The sequence below is a fragment of the Oncorhynchus nerka genome, linkage group LG13 (assembly GCF_034236695.1).
Source record: "Oncorhynchus nerka isolate Pitt River linkage group LG13, Oner_Uvic_2.0, whole genome shotgun sequence".
In the NCBI taxonomy this organism is placed as follows: domain Eukaryota; kingdom Metazoa; phylum Chordata; class Actinopteri; order Salmoniformes; family Salmonidae; genus Oncorhynchus; species Oncorhynchus nerka.
The window spans coordinates 54,643,737-54,666,236 of NC_088408.1; the positions used below are offsets into that span (position 1 = coordinate 54,643,737).

General features: G+C 43.6%; 1 protein-coding gene across 1 annotated transcript in view; it reads left to right on the forward strand.

The window, feature by feature from the left end:
- Nucleotides 1–22,500, forward strand: part of grid2 (glutamate receptor, ionotropic, delta 2) — a 355,133-nt gene that overhangs the window by 148,962 nt on the left and 183,671 nt on the right. The window contains exons 4-7 of the mRNA XM_065026484.1: nt 6,783–6,836; nt 9,576–9,749; nt 14,996–15,157; nt 19,528–19,647. Of these exons, the coding sequence (XP_064882556.1) occupies nt 6,783–6,836; nt 9,576–9,749; nt 14,996–15,157; nt 19,528–19,647 (510 nt within the window). The remainder of the gene's footprint in view (nt 1–6,782; nt 6,837–9,575; nt 9,750–14,995; nt 15,158–19,527; nt 19,648–22,500) is intronic.

The window sequence follows — 22,500 nt, forward strand, 5'->3', positions numbered from 1 at the left end:
TTTGATTCGATTTGGCACGAAGGGCTATTCTACAAAATTCTACAAAGTGGGCTTGGTGGTAAGGTGTATGACTTAATAAAATGTATGTACACAGAAAACAAGTGTGCAATAAAAATCAAAAACCAAAGAACAGAATTTTTTTCAGAATGTCGAGGTGTGAGACAAGGCTGCAATTTGAGTCCAAATCTTTTCAACATTTATATCAATGAATTAGCAGATATGTTGGACCAATCTCCAGCCCCAGGACTCACACTATTTGACACAGAGGTGAAATACCTGCTATATGCTGATGACTTGGTACTTCTATCACCAACCAAAGAAGGTCTTCAACAAAACATTAATATTCTGGAGCAATATTGCCATAATTGGGCCCTGGCAGTAAATTTCAAAAAACTAAAATCATGATTTTCAAAAAAAAAACGAGATGTCAGAAACACAAATGTAAATTCACCCTGAACAACACCTTAATTGAACACACAAAAAATTACACCTACCTTGGTCTGACCATATCTGCATCGGGAAACTTTAATATGGCAGTGAATGCACTCAAAGAAAAAGCCCGCAGAGCAATGTATGCAATAAAAATGAAATTATTCAAAATCAACATCCCAATTCAAATTTGGACTAAAATATTTGACAGTGTAATCCTACCAATAGCACTTTATGGAAGTGAGGTTTGGGGGCCACTCAATAAAATGGATTTTAAAATGTGGGACAAACATCCAATTGAAGCCCTACATGCAGAATTCTGTCGGAAAATCCTACAAGTCCAGAGAAATACACCAACTAATGCATGTAGGGCAGAATTGGGCCGTTTTCCAGTAATAATGAAGATACAGAAAAGATCATTAAAATTTTGGCTACATCTAAATTCAAGTCCAAATTCGAGTCTGCAATTTAAAGCACTTCAAGCCCAAGAGCTGAGCCCAGAAACGAGTCCTCTCAGTCAGCTGGTGTTGGACCTCACCAACCAAGCAGACACCAGCACTGCTTCAAAAGAAAGAATTCCAATAAGCAAAATCATGAACCAATCAAAGGAATCATATTTACAATACTGGAAAAACGAAACAAAATCCCAAAGCCGACTAAATTGCTATCTGACCCTAAACAGAGAATATGAATTGGCTGATTATCTCTACTCTGTCAGAGATACGAAGCAGAGACGGATCCTTACCAAGTACAGGCTGAGTGACCACCGATTGGCAATAGAAACCGGCAGACATAAAAAGACATGGCTACCCAAAGAGGAGCGTGTATGTGGTCACTGCATGACAGGGGAGGTAGAGACAGAGATGCACTTTCTCCTTTACTGTGATAAATATTCCTCACAAAGAGATTCATTATTCACAGAAATGACTACATATATTCCAAATTTTTACAAATTGAACCCAGAGGAAAAACTAAGAATACTCATGGGCGAAGGAGCAATGGCTCCTCTTGCAGCCAAATACGTTTTTTCCTGCCATAGCCTGAGGGACACTGAATAATAACATCTGCATAGTAAACAGTAACTTACTTATTATTACTATTATTGTTATTACTATAATTATTAATGTTTATCATTCCAAATATGGTTGGTAATTGTAGTGATAACAGTTTAGTGATGGTAGTAGTAGTCGTAGTAATGATGATTGTAGTTGTAGTATTGATATAAAGAAGAAGATGACCGTTATTTAGTTATAAGTTAGTTATAGTTTCATTTTCCATAATTATATTTATTACATTTCTACTATTGACTGTTACCATTTTATTGTTATTATTTTTGTATTTAATTTTGTATTATTATTTACTACCATTTTATATTATTATTTGCTATCATTTATAATTGTGTTACAATGTATATTGTATACATTGTTGCTTTGGCAATATTGACACAATGTTTTTCATGCCAATAAAGCAGCTTGAATTTGAATTTGAATTTGAGAGAGAGAGAGAGAGAGGTAAAGAAAGAGAGAGAGAGAGAGAGAGAGGTAAAGAAAGAGAGAGAGAGAGGTAAAGAAAGAGAGAAGAGAGAGAGAAAGAGGTAAAGAAAGAGAGAGAGAGAGAGGTAAAGAAAGAGAGAGAGAGCGAGAGGTAAAGAAAAGAAAGAGAGAGAGAGAGAGGTAAAGAAAGAGAGAGAGAGAGAGAGGTAAAGAAAGAGAGAGAGAGAGAGAGAGGTAAAGAAAGAGAGAGAGAGAGGTAAAGAAAGAGAGAGAGAGAGAGAGGTAAAGAAAGAGAGAGAGAGAGAGGTAAAGAAAGAGAGAGAGAGAGAATTAAGTCAAATAGTTCCCATCATGTCTGAGAGAGAATTAAGTCAAATAGTTCCCATCATGTCTGAGAGAGAATTAAGTCAAATAGTTCCCATCATATCTGACACAGGCCTCCAGTGTCATCATGGCACTCACCATGATGACACTGACTTGGTTGTCACGGTTACCTTCTGGCAGAGTGACTCATGGACAAGGTGGAGAGAGGGAGATAGAGAGAGCATGAACAAGAAGTGGGAGTAAGAGAAATGCTTTAATTATGTTAATATTGTAAATTAATAATTTCCAAGGTGCGTTTTGGCACTATGAACATTGTTACATCATGCCAATAAAGCTATTTGGATTGAATTAAAGGAGGGGGGAGACGCAGAGCGAGACATAGAGAGGGAGGTAGAGGAATATTGTTAGAGGATATTATTAGAGGAATATATAGAGAGACTTTTATTGGAGACTTTTATTTCCCTCACCAACTTTAAACATCAACTATCTGAGCTGCTAACCGTTCGCTGCAGCTGTACATAGTCCATCTGTAAATAGCCCACCCAATCTACCTACCTCATCCCCATTCTGTTTTTATTTTATTTACTTTTCTGCTCTTTTGCACACCAGTATCTCTACTTGCACATCATCATCTGCTCATTTATCACTCCAGTGTTAATCTGCTAAATTGTAACTTTTCGCTCCTATGGCCTATTTATTGCCTTCCTCCTCATGCCTTTTGCACACACTGTATATAGATAAAAAAAATTATACTGTGTCATTGATTTGTTTATTGTTTATTCCATGTGTAACTCTGTGTTGTTGTCTGTGTCACACTGCTTTGCTTTATCTTGGCCAGGTTGCAGTTGTAAATGAGAACTTGTTCTCAACTAGCCTACCTGGTTAAATAAAGGTGAAACAAAATAAAAATTCAAATATAGAGAGAGGGGGAGACAGAGAGGGGGGGTGACAGAGAAAGAGGGAGAGAACAAATAGAGCGAGAGGAAGTTTGAGAGAGGGAGACCGAGAGAAAGGCAGAGAGAGGGAGGGAGACAGCGAGAAAGTGAAGAAGAGAGAGGGGACAGACCAAGAGAGAGTGGAAAGCTCTCTGTCACTCTGTTGGCCTTAACCCACTGTCTCAGACATGTTCCAATTGACAGGTTGTTTTATGGGACTTGTCTCCAGTGTAATTATTAAGTTTTCCTCAGTCTTTGGGGAGATTAAAACACTATTAGCGCTCCACCGTCATACTCTCCAGCTGTTGCATTTGTTTATGACCAAAGTGTTTTATGACACCTCCACTTTAGTCACCTACACAATTAGGTTTAATGACCTACAGTGCTGGCACGTTGAGCAGGAGAAACATGGGGTGCTGGAGACTTGTTGAAAAGAGGAGGAAGGAATGTCACCTCCTTAGCTTTAGAGAGCAGTGCAAAGAGAGAGAGAGATTTTTGAGTGAACAGAATCACTCATACATCATTGAAAGGCTGGTCATGGCCACATCAACACCATCATCCCAGACAACCCTAGACCCACTCCAATTTGCATACCGCCCCAACAGATCCACAAATGACGCAATCTCTATTGCACCGACCGCAAGGCACCACAGAGGTAAGTGCATAAGGCCCAGTACATCACTGGGGCCAAGCTTCCTGCCATCCAGGACCTCTATACCAGGCAGTGTCAGAGGAAAGCCCTAAAAATTGTGAAAGACTCCAGCCACCCCAGTCATACACTATTCTCTCTTCTACCGCATGGCAAGCAGTACCGGAGCACCAATTCTATATCCAAAAGGCTTCTTAACAGCTTCTACCACCAAGCCATAAGACTCCTGAACACCTAATCAAATGGCTACCCAGACTTTCTGAATTGTCCACCCCACCCCCATTTTTAAACTGCTGCTACTCTGTTTATTATCTATGCATAGCCACTTTACCTCTACCTACATGTACATATTACCTTAATTACCTCGACTAACCGGTGCCTCCGCACATTGACAGTACCCCCTGTATGTAGCCTCGCTACTATTATTTTAATGTTGCTCCTTAATTCTTTTCTTTCAATTATATATATACTGTACATACATATGATTTTTTACTTCATTTTATTTTAGTAAAAACTTTCTTAACACTTTTTTTCTTAACTGCATTGTTGGTTAAGGGCTTGAAAGTAAGCATTTCACTGCAAGGTCTACACTTGTTCTATTCAGCATTTCACTGTGAGGTCTACACCTGTTCTATTCAGCATTTCACTGTGAGGTCTACACCTGTTCTATTCAGCATTTCACTGTGAGGTCTACACCTGTTCTATTCAGCATTTCACTGTGAGGTCTACACCTGTTCTATTCGGCACATTTGACAAATAACATTTGATTTGAGCACACAATGTTTGTGTGTGTGGAATTGCGTGTGTGTATGTGTTTAAGTGCTCTCCTACCGCCGTCCACCCAAATTGCCGCCGCCCTGATCTTGCGTTGCAGCAGGTGCAATTTCCGTTCCCTAGAATTACACAAATGTTAGTGTTCACCCTTCACACTGTAACATTAGCTGCTCCACGATGCCGAAATATTAACGTTAGTTAAGAGTTGGCATGTTTAAATATTTATGCATGTTTGCATAAAGTATTCATCGATTTTTTTGTTTGTTTTTTTGTTTTTGCTGCCCAAAGAGTACTCCGTTTTTGATGAGAGACTAGAGCATTTCCATATTGCAAGGTAACCCCAGCAGCACAGTATTTGTGGCTAAATCCCATGATGTACATAAGCTCTGGAAATGATGGAAACTAGACGGTAGAGAACTGTTTGTTGAATAGCTTGACAGCTTTCAGTTAGAGTCATCAGAAAGTGAACACGCACTGCGTAACAGTGTCATTCACTTCAAAGATTCCTATTTCAGAAGTGTCTTTCATTACACAAGTTGGTCCTGTGTGGCTCAGTTGGCAGAGCATGGCACTTGCAATGCCAAAGGTCGTGGGTTAGATTCCTGCTGGGTCCACACATACGAACCTATTTGCACACATGACTGTAAATTGCATTGAATAAATGTGGCTGCTAAATGCCATAAATTACTATTAGGTTATCGTCAGATAATTTCAAAATGAAAGTGGGATTTACAGGATACCCTGGGGCGGCAGGGTAGCCTAGTGGTTTGAGCGTTGGACTAGTAACCGGAACGTTGCAAGTTCAAATCCCCGAGCTGACAAGGTACAAATCTGTCGTTCTGCCCCAGAACAGGCAGTTCCTAGGCCGTCATTGAAAATAAGAATTTGTTCTTAACTGACTTGTTAAAATAAAAATAAAGATGAAAAAAAGGGGCACCTATTGGTAGATGGGTGAAAATAAAATAAATCTGTGAATATCCCTTTGAGCATGGTGAAGTTATTAATCACACTTTGGATGCTGTATCAATACACCCAGTCACTACAAATATACAGGTATCCTTACTAACCTAGTTGCTGTAGAGGAAGGAAACCACTCAGGGATTTCACCATGAGGTTAAAGGTAACTTTTAAACAGTTACCGTACCTTCAGAAAGTATTCATGCCCGTTGACTTATTCCACATTTTGTTGTGTTACAGTCTGAATTCAAAATGGATTACATTTATTCTTATTCATCTACACATAATAACCCATAATGACCAAGTGAAAACATGTTTTTAGAAATGTTTGCAAATATTTGCCCATTATTCTTTTCAAAATCCAAACTCGGTCAAATTGTTTGTTGATCATTGCTAAACAACCATTTTCAGGTCTTGCCATAGATTTCAAGCAGATTTAAGTCAAAACTGTAACTCGGCCACTCAGGAACGTCCACTGTCTTTTTGGTAAGCAACTCCAGTGATGAAAGGTGAATTCATCTCCCAAAAGCTGATTTTGCCTGTGCTTAGTTTCTTTTCTATACTGAAAAACGTAAAGATTACAAGCATACCCATTCAATGATGCAGCCACCGCTATACTTGAAAAAATATGGAGAACGGTACTCAGTAATGTGTTGTGTTGGATTTTTCCCCAAACATAACACCTTTTCTTATCCAGGACAAAAATTGAATTTGCTTTGCCGCATTATGTGCAGTATTACTTTAGTGTCTTGTTGCAAACAGGCTGCATGCGTTGGAATCATTTTCCATTCTGTACAGGCTTCCTTCTTTTCACTCTGTCAATTAGATTCCTATTGTGGAGTAACTACAATGTCGTTGATCCATCCTCGGTTCCTCCGTCACGCTGTATACCTTTAATCAAAGACTTGTACTGTGGGTTACAGGGATCACGTAACCTTGGTATTTCCAAAAACACCCTTTTAGACATTTACTTTCTTTGTTTCTACCGTGGCACGTAAGCCCTTTGATAACAAATTAGAGGTAGGGCACTTCTTAATCACTAAGAAGTACCTTTCAGAATCACCTTTACTGGGAATTTGACCTGGTAAAGTGGCGCTGGCATCGCTTTACAATAAACAGACACATGGACAGATAGAGACACAAATACTGTAGACAAAGAATATGTGGTTGAATTCCTGAATATGTACTGACACATGTTATCTCTGTTGTTGTGCTGTGCAGGTTGTGGAGACGAACCTCGTGGCATTCGACTGCCACTGGATCATCATCAATGAGGTCAGTGCGGAGGCAGCCATGTTGTCTGCCACGGTAACACAGTAGGGGTACTGCAGAACACTGAGAGGGGAGGGTGGGGGGGAGAAGCATGAATGCATACAAACATGCTCACAATCCAAATACTTCAAAATGCTCACAAACATACATGCTTTTACTGGTTTTCACATGTTACTGCTGGAACATCGTTTGAATCCCACTTCTAGTAAAACATTTGTTTCGTGTCGAAAGGACAGCAAGGGCCAGGTTTTCTCTGACTTTAATATGGATGAGGGCTTATGGTTGTAATAATTCTCCTTTATCTACAACTTACCACACTGACGTTTTTCGGAGGGAAAAGCGGAAGCATTCATAATTGATCGTTCCCCTTCTATATACAGTATGCATGTGGGGACGTGGGGTATGGCATGAAAACGAGCGTCTGGAACGCTCTGCCCTCTCTTCTCTTCCTCCATCCCTTTCTCCCTCTCTCCCTTGCTCCCCTGCTGTTTGGCTTGTTTCACGTGGTGGGCGAATGAGGACAAACGCCAACGCACTGATCCAAACTAATACTGACAAGTGTGAAAAAAAAGAATCCCACTTAAAGAGGAATTAAAATGGGGTCTGCCGATGACGGAGGGACATTTCTTCCTCTGATAAAGTTGAGTCAGGGGGGGGATTTAGGCTGCTGGGGGATGGGGAATGGTTTGGAGGGACCTAGAGTGTGCGGCCCAATACTATCCTTTCTCCTGAAATGTGCACTCATTCACAACTTCCCACAAACAGTGGATTGGTGGAGGCATGGGCTTGTGGGAGATTCCTATACCAGTCATTTCCTTTCGGATCAGTAAAGGGAAGTGAACAAGTGCACACTCTGGTAGGAAGGACAGATAACACGTTGTTTTCAGTGAAACATCACAATACTTTCGATTTGGCTGCTGCGGGGCAAGAAGAGCCCCAGCTCCGCTACAACCATTGACAACTACGTGCCGTTTTCAAGGGATCGTTAAATAAATGTTAGAACTATTTGGTTTTAATATCATCACCTATTGGGCATAGTCGGAAATCAAATGATGTTTACCGGCCATAAATGCAAGCAGTTACGATCTGTAGCACGCTGATGATCGAGCTAAATGTGCGCAATTGTTTTGCATGGAATAACCGCAAATATGTAGGTCTGACTATGATATTACAACCAAATTTATTGAACAATCCCTTGAACACAGCACACGGTTGTCAATGGTCTTAAGCGGAGCTGTGGGTCTCCTTGCCCCCAGCAGCCAAATTGAACGCTCTAACCTTATTGTGACGTTTTTATTGAAAACAACCTATTGAGCCATAGCCAGAGAGTCACATGTTACATGGAAGGCCGGATCGTACCTTTCTAGGATAGCACTCTGGGTGTCGAAAGAGCCCAAATGTTTTTTACACCAACCTGAATCCTTGGATAGGGTAGGGATTCAAAGCTAAAGAACATGTCTGTAAGACCAAACTATAACAGATTGATAGCATTACTTCAACAGACTGAACAGTGTAGGTAGTGGCATCAACTTGTTATTAAACATACTAGGTGACAATACAGTCCTGGACCTCCTGTAGATGTAATATTGCTGGTCTATGGAGAGATGAACCCGCCCTCCTATTTGACATGTGGAATTGTTAGGTTAGGTCGCTCGTTGGTTATTACTGTACGGTCGGAACTAGAAACACAAGCATTTCGCTACACTCGCATGAACATCTGCTGACCGTGTGTACGTGACCAATGGAATTTGATTTGATTTGATTTTGCAATCGCCTTAGCATTTTGTCCACAAGTATTAGATGTCAAGTTAGATGACGTTCTACTTGTAATATGGACTCCTCGGCATGGCTGATATGTCATGTAACCTAGACAGGGTAATTGTGAAGAAAGGAGCCTGGACCAATTCAGAACTGTCATTAAGCCCAGTCGTGTCCCAATCATTTACACGCACTAACATTCCGAGAGCTTTTAGTCCACCTGTCCACTGAAAGTCAAAGTAGTTGACGTTTTGTCAGTTAATGAGTTCCAGCACTTCCGATGAGTGTGTGCTCTTGTTAATACCTCCCCGACAATGTTTATTTCCTTGAACGCTCGGGGCATGTCAATGCTTTTTTTTGGTGGTAAGTTCTGCATTTGAGAACTTTTCAGAGCTTTGCGAGATAATCGCTTCTTACATTTTCCTTGGTGGAATATTTTGGGCTGGCAGGTGTATAGTTGCGGTCTGTTTGGATGTGGAGAATGGCCACCAGAGCAATGATATGAGCGGTGTGTGTTCCTAGGATGTGGTCACCATCGCCAATGTCATGCAGCTTGGTTGGATTTTGGAGCTACCTTCTGCTCTCATCAACTCATCAGACCCTGCTCCCCGTGCTCTGCGTGCCCAGAGCAAAACAGGGAGAGATGTTTTTGGGGCAAAACGTCGGCCTGCAGTACGTCTGCCTGTATATGTGTGTGTGTGTGTGTGTGTGTGCGGTGGTGAAGAAGTGCAAATCTGCTAGGTTGTACAAATTTAAGGCTTGACACAGTAAAGCCTATTTTCTGTATCATAATGTATTGTAAAATTGTACTTTATTAATGGTGTCATTGTTACTTTTTTCCTTTGTCTGGTCTCATATACAGTATAATGCAATATAAGTTACAGGATGCCTTTTTAGCATGGATGTTTATGTGACTTCTCTGGCAGGCTTGATTTATTTTGTGTGTCTGTCTGTGTTCATGTGTCTTCTTTTGTGCTCCTGCAGGAGATCTCAGACCAGGACGTCCAGGAGCTGGTTATGAAGTCTATCGGGCGTCTGACTCTGATCAGGCAGATCTTCCCCCTGCCCCAGAACACCAGCCAGCGCTGTGTCAAGCACAACCACCGCATCAACACCTCCCTCTGTGACCCCAAAGACCCCAAGGCTCAGACACTGGAGGTAACACACACACCAAAGCTGTGTACCAAATGGAACCATAGTCCTTATATAGTGCATTACCTTTGACCAAAGCGATGGCACCAACATTGTTGCCACGTGCCCCAGGTTTGTTTTCTCCCCCCGACATGCTAATACATTTTTTGGAAAGTGGGCCCACATCTTGTCTGTATCAAACATCATAACTCATTGCAATATTATCATGGAAATGTGGCATGTAATTTCTCTGTTGTTGTTGTTTTTGAAAGTTTTTTTTTTACATTTGTCCCGGGGCAGCAATATGTGTATACAATTATTGTTGTACATCAAGCCCTCAAATACAGCAAAGGAAGGGAGGAAAAATAATTTGTTCCCCATTATCTTATTGTATGGCTAGTGTCAAACCACAATATGTAGTGTCATTAATATACCATTGATTTATGTGTGTATGTAGAGAAGCCTAGAGGGATAGATCTTGTGAAATGTAAAATGTAACAACCAAAGGCTTTGAGTAATGTATCTTGCGGTGACAGGTCAGTGAAGGTGAATGGTAGTGTTCCGGTGATGGAGATGTACAGCTTGTATGAAATGTTGAGAGACACTGTCCAGTGAATTACTCCTGAAGGTGCACATTGTACCCACTGCTTCAGGTTATATCAGTGACACGTAGAGACTGTGCTTCGTAAGAGGCATAGAAGTAAGAGGCATATTATTATTTTTTTCAGTAAAAACTGACACATCAGACAGACCGATAAACCTTTCATACAGAAAGGCATGCAGGAAGGCAGGCTGGCTTGCTGTCTGACACAGACAAACAGACAAGCAGGCAGACGTACAGACAGACAGTGTTGAGTGTGTTGTGAAGTGCTGAGGGGACAGACAGGGACAGACAGAGAGCAGGGGCAGTCAGTGGAGGACAGTGTGTGCCCGGTGCAGTGGTGAGTGGTGCATTTAGGCCTGTTTTGTCTGTCAGTGTGGAGCTGGAGCAGCTCAGCGGTCAGAAGAGTGGCCCAGAAGAAGCCCAATTTCACACTGCGCTGGAGCGCATCATCTGGGTCTGCCTGACCACTCTTTCTCCCCCTTCACACACACACACACACACACACAGTCTTGTATAACTAACCTTGTGGGGACACACAATTCAGTCCCATTCAAAATGCTATTTTCAAAATACTAACCCTAAACCTAACCCTTATCCTAACCTTAACCTGAAAACCTAACCTAACTTTAACCTTAACCCTAACCCTAGCTCCTAACGCTAAACCTGATTCTAACCCTAACACTAATTCTAACCTAACCTTAACCTTAAACCCCTTAAACACAAAATTCCAGTAGGTCAAATTATTATTATTATTTTTTATTCTGGGGAGTTCTGGTGCACTCACGCACACACACGCACACACACTCACGCACACACACTCACACAAACACACTCACACACTCACACTCACACTCACACACACACACTCACACAAACACACACACTCACGCACACACACTCACACACACACACTCACACACTCACGCACACACACTCACACTCACGCACACACACTCACGCACACACACTCACGCACTCACGTACACACACTCACGCACACACACTCACACACACACACTCACGCACACACACTCACGCACACACACTCACACACACTCACGCACACACACTCACACTCACGCACACGCACTCACGCACACACACTCACACTCTCACGCACACACACTCACACACACACACTCACGCACACACACTCACACACACTCACGCACACACACTCACACTCACGCACACACACTCACGCACACACACTCACGCACTCACACACACTCACGCACACACACTCACACACACTCACGCACACACACTCACGCACACACACTCACACACACACACTCACGCACACACACTCACACTCACGCACACACACTCACGCACTCACGCACACACACTCACGCACTCACGCACACACACTCACGCACACACACTCACACACACACACTCACGCACACACACTCACGCACACACACTCACGCACACACACTCACGCACACACACTCACACACACACACTCACGCACACGCACTCACACTCACGCACACACACTCACGCACTCACGCACACACACTCACGCACACACACTCACGCACACACACGCACACACACTCACACTCACGCACACACACTCACGCACTCACGCACACACACTCACGCACACACACTCACGCACACACACTCACGCACTCACGCACACACACTCACGCACACACACTCACGCACTCACGCACACACACTCACGCACACACACTCACGCACACACACTCACGCACACACACTCACACTCACGCACACACACTCACGCACACACACTCACGCACTCACGCACACACACTCACGCACACACACTCACGCACACACACTCACGCACTCACGCACACACACTCACGCACACACACTCACGCACACACACTCACGCACACACACTCCTTGTCCCCTTCTGGATTGCAGCCACTGCCGCTCCTCACGCTCCCAGAATTTACATGACCACCAGATGTTGGCCTTTAACTCAGCTTTGTCCCCCCCTAACTAGATACCTCCCCAGCGCACACACACACACACACAATAGTTGTTTAGCTCCAGTGCATCCACTCTGGCATTCTAGCTACCCAGGCCAAACCAACCCTCCCTCGCCCCCCTCCCTCGACCCACCATTAATTTCACACAAGTCAAATGCTTATTTTTCCCGCTGTGGCTGAAAACACAGACGGCCAGGAATAACAATAGTGTTTCTTCAGAGTCAAGAGGATTCACTGTCATGCTTTTTTCCCTCTCTCTTCGGGTTGTTGCTCTTTTTATTCTGTCTGTGGACCAGTCCCTATGGAGCAGTTAGGGCACTGGAAGCTTTGTCATTTTTCTGAATACATAGTGCTCAGACAGTTCATTTTGGCCATTTTCTAGAGCATTTACCTTGAAGCTGCAGACTAAGAATCCTTTGTCACAACCCAGTACAAACACATCCTGATCCCTCATTACTAGTGTTTTTTGCTTTGGAATGGAGAGAACAGCAAAGAAAAATACACGCTTACCAAGTTCCAGTCATTTTGTACGAGTCATTTTGTGTGTTTTCATCCAGCGCCCCACTCAATGTAATTGGTATTGTCTGTTCCGTGTGTGTGTGTGCGCAAGTGCAGTTGTCTGTGTGTGCATGTGCGTATGTGCCTACGTGTGTGTGTGATGAATGGAACTAAAGCGCCATCCACCCACCATGCATAGGTTTAAATTATCGGAACATTTTCTCCGCGAATATCCGCAGCATTTAAACCATTATTCCTAATCATTATTATTATTAATGATGTGGTTGGAAGCAACAGTACAATCACCCAGCATACTAAAACAGGAGTTGTGTTTTGAATGGGAGCCTGGCTGCATCCCAAATTGCACCATTTTACCTATAAAGTGCACTACTTTTGACCTAGGCCCATAGGGGAACCCATTGGGCTCTGGTCAAAAGGGCAGATAACTGCCAAAATAAAGGAAACAGCAACATAAAGTGTCTTAATTTGGCTTTGGGTCACCACAAGCCAGAACAGCTTCTATGTACGTTGGCATAGATTCTACTAGTGTCTGGAACTCTATTGGATGGATGCGAGACCGTTCTTCCACAAGAAATGAGTTGTTGATGTTGGTGGAAAACATGTGCTGCTCAGGTGCTGCTCCAGAATCTCCCATAAGTGTTTAATTGAGTTGAGACCAGAATGCCATGACATATGGTTTACATCATTTACACGCTCATGAAACCATTCAGTAACCACTTGTCCCTTGTGGATGGGGGCATTGTTATCCTATGAAGACATAGCCATGGTAGCTAAAATAATGGATTTTTATACATGACCCTAAGCATGATGCGATGGTAATTGCTTAATTAACTCCGGCACCAGACCTGTGTGGAAGCACCTGCTTTCAATATACTTTATATCCCTCATTTACTCAAGTGTTTCCGTTACCTGTAGTGCACTATGTAGAGAATAGGATGCCATTTGGGTTGCAAAACCTGTCATAGCACTGATGCATTGTTGACCTTTCTCTGCTGTAAAAGCCTATGTCAGGGAGATGCCACGCTCGTTCCTCATCCCCAGTGGGCGCTGGAACGCCGGGGCACTCAATATTGTGTCAAGTGTGCCGGAGCGTTGCAGGCTAATAAACAACGGCAAATCTAATGGCCACTCTCTACTCTATTTATTACATTCTCATTAAAATGGAGACAACACTCCTGCTAAATCACAGCGCAATCAATCAGGGCCCGAATTTACTCTCCTCTCTCTCTCTCTCCCCATGCGTCTTTGTGTGTGCCAAATAGCATCCTATTCCCTAGTGCACTGCTTTTGTGTGGGCCCCTCGAAAGTAGTGCACTATATAGGGAATAAGGTGTCATCATTCTTAACCTTTAAAAGGAAAGAATGTGGCGCGATTTGCTTTGTGGAGATTTTAAAGGCTGAGCTTAGACAAAGCCAACGAGAAATGTTAAAGCTGCTTGAATCATTCTGGGGCCTTTTCCATTTACCCGGAAACGGGAGCAGTCTGGATGTGTAACTCAAACAGTAGTTAGAGGGGGACGTTTTCCGAGGACATCAGAGATGTAGCTACAAATGACAGGTGTTAGGTGTTGTTTCTTTACAGATGATCAAAGAACTGTTGAAATGATGCGAGCGCACCCATCAATTTTCTTTCAAATGATGCCAGCCGAGGCTGCCTGCTCCTTATGATCACTGCATGTTTCACTGCCAGCCGTCACAGCAGCTTTCAGAAGGGTGCGGAGCTTACTTAGCCTGCATCCGAAATTGCACTCTATTCCCTGTATAGTGCACTACTTTTGACCAGGGCTCATAGGGCTCTGGTCAAAGGTAATGCACTTTACAGGGAATAGGGTGTCATTTGAATCATAGCCTTTGGGTTTCTACGCCGAGGAACATGAATATACACATCATCTTGGTTTCACTTACTGCAATACCACTAGATACGTCTGCTGTGAATTTCTCTTTCCAGTTCCCAATTTTCTTCCTTCACCGCTCTGACTACCACTTTTCTTTTGTTCCACTGGTAATAACTTCTAATAATAAACTCCTTTTCCTGTCGTTTTCTTCTCCCTTTCTCCCTCTTTCTGTCTTTCATGTCACCCTGCTCTTCGTCTGCGTCTTAATCTTCTCTTCTCTTCCCTTATTTTGTCTCACTTCCTCTTCCTCTGTCCTCCCTCCCTCTCTTTTGTTGCAAGATAACCAACCGCTACATCTACGACACGGTGCTGCTATTGGCCAACACCTTCCACAGGAAACTGGAGGACAGGAAGTGGCACAGCATGGCCAGCCTCACCTGCATCCGCAAGAACTCCAAGCCCTGGCAAGGCGGGCGCCCCATGCTAGACAACGTCAAAAAGGTACTGGTCCATATAGGGCAGGTCAATTCAAAACCTGTACCTCAAAGCCAGTTCCACTGCTGATTTTCATTCTTCCCCTCTAATCAAGGACTGATTTATCCCTGGAAATCAAGGTGGGTGCATTTACTTATCAGGTAGAGCAGAAAAACAGCAGGACTCCGGACCTTCTTAGGTTATTCTTAGGGACAGGCATTTTTCTTGAATACAACAAAGGCCGTCAGGTCACGATGAGGTTATGACAAACTCCTAGTTCTGGCTTATTCCGTATACTGTACATCATATTATGTACATCCATAGGATACATTAAATATATGCATGAGATTGTATTTCCATGTCCTGTATAATGCTTGGAGTGAGGGATGGAAAATGTTGTTACCGAAGTTCTACCAAAACATTGACTGTAGTACTCACTCTGGAAAAACATTAGACCACTGCTACTCAACATTTCGAAATGCCTACAAGGCCCTCCCCCACCCTCCCTTCGGCAAATCTGATCATGGCTCCATTTTGCTTCTCCCTTCCTATAGACAGAAACTCAAACAGGAAGTACCAGTGCTAAGGACTATTCACCGCTGGTCTGACCAATGGGAATCCATGCTTCAAGCTTGTTTTGATCACGTGGACTGGGATATATTCCAGGTAGCCTCTGAGAATAACATTGATGAATACAGTGACTAAGTTCATCGGGAGGTGTATAGGAGATGTCGTACCCACTGTGACTATTAAAACCTACCCAAACCAGAAACCGTGGATAGATGGAAACATCCGCACAAAACTGAAAGCGCGAGCCACTGCATTTAACCATGGCAAACAGTGTAGTTATTCCCTCCGTAAGGCAATCAAACAGGCATAAATTCAGCGGCTCAGACACAAGACGTATGTGGCAGGGTCTATAGACAATCACGGACTATAAAGGGAAAACCAGCCACGTCGCGGACACCGACGTCTTGCTTCCGGACAAGCACAGAGCCACCGACGCGGCCCGCTACCAAGGACTGTGGGCTGTCCATCTCCGTGGCTGATGTGAATAAGACATTTAAGCATGTTAACCCTTACAAGGCTGCCCGCCAAGACGTCATCCCTAGCTGCGTCCTCAAAGCATATGCGCAGACCAGATGGCTGGAGTGTTTACAGACATATTCAATATCTCCCTATCTCAGTCTGCTGTCCCCACTTGCTTCAAGATGTCCACCATTGTTCCTGTACCCAAGAAAGCAAAGATAACTGAACTAAATCACCCCGTAGCACTCACTTCTGTCATCATAAAGTGTTTTGAGTGGCTAGTTAAGAATCATATCACCTCTACCTTATCTGACACCCTAGACCAGGGGTGGGCAATTCCAGTCCTCGACGGTTTTGCCTCAGCCCCAGCTAACACACCTGACTCCAATAATCACCTAATCATGATCTTCAGTTTGGAATGCAATTTGATTAATCAGCTGTGTTTGCTAGGGATGGAGAAAAGTGTGACACCAATCAGGCCCTCGAGGACTGGAGTTGCCTACCCCTTCCCTAGACCCACTTCAATTTGCTTACCGTCCCAATAGATCCACAGACAATATAATCGCCATTGCACTGCACACTGCCCTATTCCATCTGGACAAGAGGAATACCTATTTCAGAATGCTGTTCATTGACTATAGCTCAGCATTCAACCCCATAGTCCACTCTAACCTCATCATTAAGCTCGGAGCCCTGAGTCTGAACCACGCCCTATGCAACTTCCTGACAGGCCGCCCCCAGGTGGTGAAGGTAGGAAACAACACTTCCACTTTGCTGATCCTTAACACAGGGGCCCCACAAGGGTGAGTGCTCAGCCCTCTCCTGTACTCCCTGTTCACCCATGACTGCGTGGCCCGCAACCGCAGGGCTCTCCAGATGCTGGTGTTGCCTGCCCAACGCATCACCGGGGGAAAACTACCTGCCCTCCAGGACACCTACAGCACCTGGTGTTACAGGAAGGCCAAAAAGATCATCAAGGACATCAACCACCCGAGCCACGTCCTGTTCACCCCGCTATCATCCAGAAGACTAGGTCAGTACAGGTGCATCAAAACTGGGACTGAGAGACTGAAAAACATATTCTAACTCAAGGCCATCAGACTGTTAAATCGCCATCACTAGCCGGCTTCCACAAGGTTACGCAACCCTGCACCTTAGAGGCTGCTGCCCTACATAGACTTTGAATCACTGGCCACTTTAATAATGGAACACTAGTCACTTTAATAATGTTTGCATACTGCTTTACTCATCTCATATGTTTATACCGTATTTTATATTGTAGTCAATGCCACACCCACATTGCTCAAGCTAATATTGATATATTTCTTAATTCCATTTGTTTACTTTAGATTTGTGTGCATTATTGTGAATTGTTAGATACTACTGCACTGGAGCAAGGAACACAAGCATTTCGCTACACCCACAATATCATCTTCTAAATATGTGTATGTGACCAATACAATTTGATATGATTTGATTGGACAATATGATAGGAATGTTGATTCATCTGTGTAAAGAATATGTCAAGCAAGAGTGGCATGGACCTTGTCCCAAATGACACCCTATTCCCTATGTAGCCCTATGGGTCATGGTCAAAAGCAGTGCACTACGTAGGGAAAGGGTGCCATTTGGAACACAACTATGTTAAGCTGTGTTCTGTCTTTGCGCTACCTGACAAGGTGCAATGCTGCTATAGATCATATGCACACTACATTATGTGAAAGACAATTGACAGACAAGGGATAGCCCTTCAATGTTGGAACTCATCTCTTCTTCCTCCACTTTTCTCTCAAAGGAGATCTTTGAAATGGATAGGGAGACACTGTAGGGGCGCTGTCTTGGGCATTGAATAATACCCTGTTGGGGTTGTTGTTGCCGTGTTGAGGTGACATTGTGCTCTCCAGAGCTGCTGTGTTGGTGCAGGAGGCTAGGATGGGATGTTATCACCTTCTCCATCCCTGTGGCCTTTGCTCCTGGGGGGTGTACTGTACCTGTCGACATGTGTCTGCACAAACAAATGGGCATGCACGTGCCCACACACACACAGTACACTCTCTCACACATTCACACACACACACAAACAGTGGCGTCCTCACACCCTGCCCTCTGCCATGAGCTGCGTGAGCATTCAGTGAAAGTGACACCGGCCCTGCTATAGGGATGGTGAGCCTGCAAAAGCCAAGTCCCATTGATTCAGTCCCTCTCCATCCAGCCCTGGGCCTCTGTGTTTGTGTGAGGTGTTCTCTCCTCCAGTTTTTAATTGTAATAACTGTGTATAGGTGATGTTAATGTGGCGTGAACCTTGTTATTGTACTGTAAGCCAGCGATGTAATGGACCCATTTTTCATTCCCTAGGGTGTCCTCACTGGATCACTGTTCTACAGCTTTATTAGGGGAACTGGCTGTTTATTGGCTTTTCAATGCCTGCGTTAAGGTGAACTCGTCTGGATACTGCTCATCAGCTCTCATAATTGGCCAGCTAATTATTCCTGTCAGCTCGGTATTGGTGCAATACATTCACAACAATTATCTTTGTGGTAATTGCACCTGCTGTGTAATTGCACCTGCTGTAGAGGACAATGTGCCAGACAGGCGGTAAAGAGAGAGTGGGGGGGGGGGGGTGTTGAGGAGGGTCTCTGCACTCGTTTGTGATGTTGGAGAGATGAAAGGCTAGGCATGGTGTTGCGCTTTGTTTGTGGCGGCCAAGGCCCTCTCTGGCGAAAAGGGGTTTGTAAAGCCAGCTCTCGTTTTGCAAATGAGACCCCAATAAGAGTAGACTACCAACAGGCGATTATTATCATTATGATAATGTAATGGGCTGCATGAAGATGAATAAATCTGTTTCCCAACGTGAGCGGATTCGTTGTGGCTCGGGGCAGTCGCGTTCTCGAACACAGCGCCGCAGAATACCTTCAGTGCAGGTGCACTGCAGGCTGAATGATGAAAGGGGAGCGGGGGGAGCGAGGCAGAGAATTTGTTGATTCATGACCTCTGCACACATCAATCGAAGACATCAAAGCGAGAGGGATTGTCTTCAGAAAACCCCACGCTTTCCAACCAGGTGATCTAGGCTGGAGGATTGATGATGTCTTGCTACTTACTATATATCACCTATTTCTCCCATTGGGCTCGTGAAATAGCAGATAGAAGTATCCAGTGTGACAGGAGATCTTTTATATGGTCCATTTGAAATGTTCTCTAACTTTCTCAGGGACTACATTCATTGTAGTGTCTTTGATCTTACTAATCATGTGTACGGTGACCATATTAGGATAGACTCGGTCTCATCAGGACTTGTTTCGATCTCAACAGGACTATGTGCTTTGTCCATTTTGACAGCACTCTGACTTTGTGTCTTTCCCGTACAGTCTGGAGTGAGTGGTCTGACCGGCTTCCTGGAGTTTACCGACAACGGAACCAACCCCAACATCTACTTTGAGATCCTGGGGACCAATTATGGCGAGGACAGGGGGAGGGGTGTCATCAAGGTAAGATAACAAAATATTGTTGTTCTTTTTGTTGTGGTTGGCTATTGGACACAGCGTGGTACTTGATGTGCACTTGTTGTTTCCACTGGGGCCAGCCATACAGAAATGTATACATACATTTGGATAAAAGTGTCTGCCAAATGGCATATTTTATTATATTATATCATTATGTTTATGTGGTTCTCTTCAGCTCCGTGTATTGTCACTGAGGCTCATTATCATTTAAAAAGCAGACTGTACATCTATTCAAAACAGACTTATACAGTAGAGTCATATTCATGAATATTAGGAAAGGTTTTGGTCACGTTGCCAGGATGCACAAAAAGAGTAATTTTTAAAAGCAAATGTATATGATCAAATCAAACTTTATTTGTCACATGCACCGAATACAAATCAAAATCTAATTTATTTATATAGCCCTTCTTACATCAGCTGATATCTCAAAGTGCTGTACAGAAACCAAGCCTAAAACCCCAAACAGCAAGCAATGCAGGTGTAGAAGTACGATGGCTAGGAAAAACTCCCTAGAAAGGCCAAAACCTAGGAAGAAACCTAGAGAGGAACCAGGCTATGAGGGGTGGCCAGTCCTCTTCTGGCTGTGCCGGGTGGAGATTATAACAGAACACGGCCAAGATGTTCAAATGTTCATAAATGACCAGCATGGTCAAATAATAATAATCACAGTAGTTGTCGAGGGTGCAACAGGTCAGCACCTCAGGAGTAAATGTCAGTTGGCTTTTCATAGCCGATCATTAAGAGTATCTCAACAAGTGTAGATTTTACCGTGAAATGCTTACTTACAAGCCCTTATCCAACAGAAGAGTTAAGAAAAGATTTACCAAGTAGACTAAAATAAAAAGTAACAATAAAAAAGTAACACAATACAAATAACAATAACGAGGTTATATGATGATGAACATGATGAACACCCATGAATGTTAATGTCTTATGGCCAAATCGGATGGGCTAGTGTGCATCTTATTATAACGTGTTACCCAGAGAACTACATACAGTATGTCTATTTTCCCTGTTCTTCTCATATATGTATAGTGCCAGGTTACACCTTAGGTCATTAAACCTCACCTCTCTCCTTCAGGTGTGGACACGAATTGTGTTAATTTACCGAATGATCAAGTTTTAATAGATAATCATAGCTGCTCAATGGAATTTCAAACAGCCGTCCTCAGAGAATGATGCAGCGCTGTTTATCTTCCATTGTGCTGTTTATTTATCTACTGTTGGTTCTAGTGCAGCAGCCCAGCCGCGGTTGAAGAATAGTAGCACAAGACCCGATTCCCCGAGCGCCACCATGCGCGATAATTCGTCTGTTCTTTCCGCTCATTTTCTCTTAATTACTGTATTCATACATTCCCGTATTTACTCACTCAAATATCAGTTGCTATCGTTCTGTTCCATCTGTTGTCCAAATACAGATCAATTACCGGTAACCATGGTGGCAAAGACGTCGTAGAGATGTCCGGGAGATGGATTGGTTACGGCAGTTTCAGGGAACATAGAGTCACAGAGAGACAATGTGTTCCTCTCAGATAAACAAAGGTGTTGGCTCACCCTGGTCGTTCCCATAACTCCCGGTGAGTGAGCGAGGAACACAAACACAACCGATATCCTGACCCGAAGTCTTAATCTGCCACTACCACTCACCTAAATAGTAAACACCGCCATGCCGTGGCAGATCAGATGACTTCATGTCAAGTTATGCAGTCGGTGCCTCAGATGTGAATCACAGAAGATAATTATTATTTTCATTTTTATTATTGAAATCACATTCTATTGAGATAGAAAGACACAAGTGAGAGGGGTAGATAGATGGGTAGAGATAGAAAGTCACAAGTGAGAGGGGTAGACAGATGGGTTGAGATAGAAAATCACAAGTGAGAGGGGTAGACAGATGGGTAGAGATTGAAAGTCACAAGTGAGAGGGGTAGACAGATGGGTAGAGATAGAAAGTCACAAGTGAGAGGGGTAGACAGATGGGTAGAGATAGAAAGTCACAAGTGAGAGGGGTAGACAGATGGGTAGAGATAGAAAGTCACAAGTGAGAGGGGTAGACAGATGGGTAGAGAGAGAAAGTCACAAGTGAGAGGGGTAGACAGATGGGTAGAGATAGAAAGTCACAAGTGAGAGGGGTAGACAGATGGGTAGAGATTGAAAGTCACAAGTGAGAGGGGTAGACAGATGGGTAGAGATAGAAAGTCACAAGTGAGAGGGGTAGACAGATGGGTTGAGGAACAGAGATATGAAGGTGCAGGCGGGGTTTAACCTAATCCCACTAGGGGGAATGTATGATCCAGAGTCGGCAGCGCTACTACTAGACCAGACTGCGGCACACAAAAGAGAAGTATTTTTATCATTGCAGGTGGTTGGATTGCTGGTAGTTGTAGTCTCACCACATTTGTGCGGAGATACTGAGTGAACAGCTCAGATATATATGAAAACGTGAAATGACCCTGGGAATTGATAGAACATCACTCAGAGATGCACAAACACGATATAACATGGGTGAATCTTTCCTTTAAGCGTTGCATGCCAAATGGCGCATCCTAGATGTGGACCTCCCTGAGTACCTTGGCTCAGACTTGTTGTCACACTGCAGACAAATGGTCTGATTGGATGAACACTAGGGGTCACTGTCCTTGAGGCTCCATGCGGGAAAGAGTTGTGTGGCCTTTCTCTCACCAACTACAGTACATATTCATTCAAACACAACATACATGCACAAACGGGCCCACACACACACACACGCGCACACACACCCCTGACGAATCCCAAACTCCACTTCCAGAGGGGCCACTGTAGGTTACGAATGAGATTGTCAGATCTCATTAGAGATAA